This window comes from Equus quagga, chromosome 6 (genome assembly GCF_021613505.1).
Source record: "Equus quagga isolate Etosha38 chromosome 6, UCLA_HA_Equagga_1.0, whole genome shotgun sequence".
Classification (NCBI taxonomy): domain Eukaryota; kingdom Metazoa; phylum Chordata; class Mammalia; order Perissodactyla; family Equidae; genus Equus; species Equus quagga.
In genome coordinates this window covers 90,238,820-90,244,345 of record NC_060272.1, presented here as the reverse complement: position 1 = coordinate 90,244,345, position 5,526 = coordinate 90,238,820, and the positions used below count along the sequence as shown (strand labels likewise).

General features: G+C 43.1%; 1 protein-coding gene across 1 annotated transcript in view; it reads left to right on the top strand.

The window, feature by feature from the left end:
• The first annotated feature begins 2,850 nt into the window (after nt 1–2,850).
• Nucleotides 2,851–5,526, top strand: part of LOC124240777 (spermatogenesis-associated protein 31D3-like) — a 9,390-nt gene continuing 6,714 nt past the window's right edge. Inside the window, 1 exon segment of the mRNA XM_046663884.1 lies at nt 2,851–2,962. Within this exon segment, the coding sequence (XP_046519840.1) occupies nt 2,851–2,962 (112 nt within the window).

Below are 5,526 nucleotides of genomic sequence, written 5' to 3'. Positions count from 1 at the left end.
AACCAGTAAAAAGTAAAGAGAGAGAGAGAGAGATTAAAAACAACAAGAGCAGGGTGCACAAGGAATGGCTCCTGCCACCCAGAAGAGCTTGGAATAAGCTCAGCCAACAAATGCATTTGTGTCCGTGGAAAGACCACAGCCTGAGTGTCCAGAGACTCATATTCTAGTCAGATCTAGCTGTGTGAGCTTCTTGGGCACTTGTCAACCTCTCTGCGGCTCATTTTCTTCATCTATACAATAAAGGAATTTAAATCATTGGTTCTCAGTGTGGCATGGGCACTATTGGGATTTTAGGGGATAAATGATTTTTTACCGTTTCAGACCTTCCAAGGGATGGTAGGACATTTAGCACCCCTATCCTTCAGGCACCAAGTGCTAGTGGCACACCCAGTCATTGTGACCACCAAAAATCCCCCCTCCCCAGGATTTCCAAATGCTTCCCAGGATAGGACATGGTCCCACTTCTAGTTAGAAACCACTGGACGCTCCTCAAGCTTCCTTTCACAGGTCATTTTCTGGGAGTCTAGGAATTCCCTGGCTGGAGCTGCCCACTCTGAGATTTGTGCAGGTGTGGCTCATTCAATGAAAAAAAAAATCACGACATAAGACTCCCAAGAGGATTGCACTTAAAAATAAATGAATTTCTCCTCAAATTAAAGAGTGTGTATCTAAGTAGGGACAAGCATACCAGATGAAGGCTATTGCTAGATTCTAATATAGGGCACCTCCAGAGGGTCTTTAAGGGTCAAAAGAAATGCCTGCACATCTCTGAGCAGCTGGTGGGTCTAGGAGAGGATGGACCTAGGATGTGCACCGACCGCAGCCAGGAGCAGCAAAGATGATGCTCTGGCAGTGGGAATATTTTCTATTGATTCTACAAGCTTGCTAAGGAAAATGAGCTGGAAGGGGCAAGTATCTCAGGCAGAAATGGTCCAGGAGAGTAGATTAAACATGGTGGGAAAATTGTACTAGAAGAACTTGATCACCAACATGACTTTGAAATACATAAAAATCAATATGTCTTGAGCACATCTGCAAAATCACATCCAGCTCTGTAATTTGTATCTACTGTCCCTTCATTGTTTAATCATCTAATGACTGTAAAAGGACAAAATTGGGAGGAGAGCAAAGCTCTTTAAAGCTTCTTAATAGAATTCAAATTATAGAGTTCTTACAGCAACCTAAAATGTATACCACATGAGGAAGGACTTTTAAAATAAGACCCAAAATACCATCAACCACAGAGGGGAAATTGATTAATTTGATCATATCAAAATTAAAATATTTATGTTAATTAAAGGATATCACAGTCAAAATAATAAATGACAAGTTGAAAGAATATATTTGCAAAATGTAAAGCTGACAATGGCTAATATCTAGAATAAAAAAGAAATCCCTACAAATGAATAAGAAAATGGGCAGGAAGACCAATAGGAAAACGGTCAAAGGATATAAACAGCCAATTCACAGAAGGGGAAACCAAAAGAGCTAGTGTACACAGAGATGCTCAGACTAACCAGTAATCAGAGCTATGCAAACCAAAACAAGCCATCAATTTACAGCTATAAGACTGTCAAGAAGTTTAGGAAGTCGGATGATTCTATGTGTTGACAGAAACATGAGCATATGGAAATACTCATCCACTTCTATAGGATTCTTGATGCATGTAGCTCTTCTAGAGAGCAAGTCGAGAGCATTTAGTAAAATATTATGGCTCAGTAATATCACTTCTGGGCACAGATTCTAGAGAAACTCTGGGTGCAAAAAGGACATGGAGGCAACTTGGTACTCATCTTGGTGGGAGGAATAAATAAAACATGGGTGATGCACCCTACTGGATACTGTGTAGAAATTAAAAGCAACAAAATAGATGTAATGTGAATAGATCCCCAAAATAGTGTTCTAAGCATAAAAAAAAGAAATAAAATGAATTCTGTAACTCCATTTAATTATGAAACTTAAAAATGTATACAGACAAAACACTACTAACCATTTTATAAAGATGTAGACAAAGTCAAAGATACATATGAACCCAGTTGTTGCCTTTAGGAATGGAAATGGAGAATAATGAAAAGAGGGAAATCAATCAATGGATGGGCCCAAAGGGACCCATGATGAGAATGGGCCATGAACTGATGATTAACTCAACCTAAATTTCAAAAGAAACACATTTAACATTTCTACACACGCGTGCACACACACACACATGCCCTTGTGGGCTGGTCATGGGCCTAAAAATTTAGGAGATGGTATAACTCAATAATCCCATTTTCCACAAGGAATGGACAACTGATACGAAACTGGGTCATCTTCAATGCAAGTGTCAGCTTGCATGGTGATTGGTGAGGGAAGGCATTGTTTGTGGGGGGTACTTCTCTTTCCAGGAAAACCTGTGAGGTATGATGGACTTGTATTGCTAAACACTGCAAGTAAGTAGTCCCGCAAATGCCAGAGATCTAAGAGAAGAAATGTCTCGGAACCTGCACAGGGCTGCTCACAAGGTAAATGTCAATGCTTCCCCCATCACAGGCCCTGCTTTTTTGTCCCTTAAAGCTTGTATTTAACTCTGATTTCAAACTCTGAAGCAAAAGGCAGTTTATATAAATGATTAAGGACTTCTAACTATTTCCATACCAAAAGGAGTTGAGTAAGCAGCTTCTGGTTCTCTCTCCTATACATCACATTTAGGATAAAGTTGTGACAATGACACAAAGCACATTGGATGGCTTACAATTTGAAACAGGCCCTAGCACTTTTCTAAGAGAATTTAACTGTCAGAAAAATCCAAAAAGTTGAAGCTAATGGATGAGTGTGATCGAGTGATGGTGAGCACAAAGGGCAAGCTTGGCCATGGCATTTCCCCTGCTCTGTAGAGGACCCATTCCAAATGAACTTGAAATACAGGATGTTACAGCTTTGGCGCCAGCTCCTTCAGGAGTCTTCCCTGATGCCTCCCTGCTGGGTCAGGGGCCCTCCTGAGGTCATAGCAGGGACCCGTGTGCCCCTCCATTTAGACATCAATACATCATCACAGTTGCCTGTGTACTTGTCTGTCCCCCACCTCCACCCCCCACAGGGACTTACACTGCAGTGCCTGCCACCTAGCGGCTGTCCCACAAATATTTGGAGAGCACATGAACAAATAAATGAAGGTGGTAGTGAACCAACCAGTCTTTCCCAAGTATAAAAACAAAGCACACGTTGGTGCAATTTAGGCAGGTGCCCTGGTTCACTTCACACATTGAGTGGAGAACTTACGGTGTGCCAGACATGGAGATTGCAGTGAAAAAGACACCCAGAGTCCTGCAGCAGTGGAATTTAGATTCTACATAGCGGGGAATGCATAATAAGCCAAAACAACTCAACAGAAGTAATTTCAGATACAAGTGCTTAAAAGACAACAAAGCAGGAGTGTGAGAAAGAACAATGTGCAGGGCTGAGGCTGTTTTAGTAACCCAGGAAGACTTCTGAGAGGGAGTGACATCTGAACTGAGTTCTGAATACCCACAAGGAGCCACAGGGGTTGAACACACCAGGTAGAGAGATAAGAACAATAATCCTGCCATGTTGCTGTTTTGTAGAAGGAAGAGGAAAGCTATTTTTACCAAGAAAGGAGACAAATAGATCCCTGGGGTTCTGTGTGTTTGTTTTGCAATTTGCATTATGAAAGAAAATATATGCATTGCATGCATCGAATATGTTTGTTGTGTCCAGCACGTACAGGAGGCAAAACTCTCGGTGGCTGTCTGTTCTTTATACACTCAGAATACACTGAAGCTTAAAACATGCTCTTTCAAAGAACATCAGCAAATAGGAAGCCAGTGAAAACACAGGGCCTCCTGCTTTCTCATCATTTGCTCCACATTCCCATCACTCTCTGTAAGCACAGGCAGATCCGACAAAGCATATCTTCCTCTGCATTTGTAATGATCTCTAGTGCTGCTTAAGCATCTCCTGAGCATCAGAGAATTTAATGAATCCAGCTTTTACTGGATTTGCTACAAATGGCCCATGGATACTGATGTATTTTAGTGCTGAAAGGTCCTTTTGAGGTCTGCCAGTCCATTTCCAACTCTATAGCATCTGTGTGTGTGGTCACTGGTAACAGCGATAAGGGATAAAAGAGGGCCCTAACTGTCTGGATGGAGCCTGTGTGGCTTTACTTCAAATGTAAAACAGGATGGAAAGCTTCCCATTACAGATCCATACTGAGCTTGTCCTTGGAGAATTGACCATAATTCACTAATGCCTAAATGCGTTCTGAAATCCTCATATGCCGGTCTGTTGCTTGGATTAGTATCGATTCACTTTTCCCTTACGGAAGACAGTGCTCCCTAACTAGGAATCTGCAGTCTTCACAGGGAAGGAGAAGAACTATGGGGTTTTAACATCCCTTAGCTCTGATATAAGAGAGGTGGCTTGCGGAAGCACATACTCCACTCTGGGGCAGATGGAAGCATGATTTCTCATCACAGTGTCACTATAGTTCTGACTTTAAATGTGAATACCTCCAAGGGTTTTAACATCTCTGCCCAAATCTGCTACAGAGCACTAGGGTGCTCCAAGGGGGAGGCCAAAGCAGCACAGACACACTCTTCAGACTTCTCAGAGAGCACACGCCTGGAGACAGGTCCAAGGAACTATTTCAAGCACAGAGCATCCCATGGGACAGTGGTGGCAACAGTGGTGGCAACAAGACAAGGATGGCTGTCTCTCTGAAGCTGTGAATGAAGCTTGGAACCGTGATAGGCTGAAGACTGTCATGATTTGCTTGTGACCCATCACAAGCTCCTTTGTTATTCCAGACCCTTTATGAGGGTGACATGCTCACACGGTAATCTCTCTCTCTCCATCCCTCCTCTCCGTGCCTGCCTCTCCTCCCTGCCCTCGCCTTCTCTCATAAACACATCATTAGCATTCATGCAACAAATGGCTGGATCACCTGGGTCCCTCCAAATAGGCCCTGCTGCCAGCTGCCTCCCGACGGGCCCAGGGGAAGAGGACACCTGAGTCATTCTTTACTGGGGTCCTAGGCCATCCCCATGGTGATGCGCTGCCTCAGGCCCTGGAGACTGCCTTCCCTCAAACCGCTTTTTCTTACAGGTGGAAACATCCAGTAGCCTTCTCTGAGTCATACGCACTTGCTGTTTCCCACTGCCCCACCCTCTGGGGCTCGTTGAACCCTGAAAATAAGTCTTATGAAATCTTCACATGGCAGTGAAGGAGGAAGGATCACCTATTTAACATATGAAGAAACTGAAACCTAGGAGCTTAGATAATTTGTCTGGTGTGAAATCTCCAGGAAATGAGAAGTAAGCTTCAAACCGAGATACAACAGACTGTGACCTGGTGCTCTCCTCGCCATGCTGCGTGGCTAGAAAAGCTGAAGAATGAAACACAGTGCCCATGTACACATATGTACATATACCTCACCTATGAATATATATATATAAATGCTTTGACACTTCATTTCAAATGTCTGAAATGACACCTGTTTGACACCTATCTCCCTGGACATACTTTCCC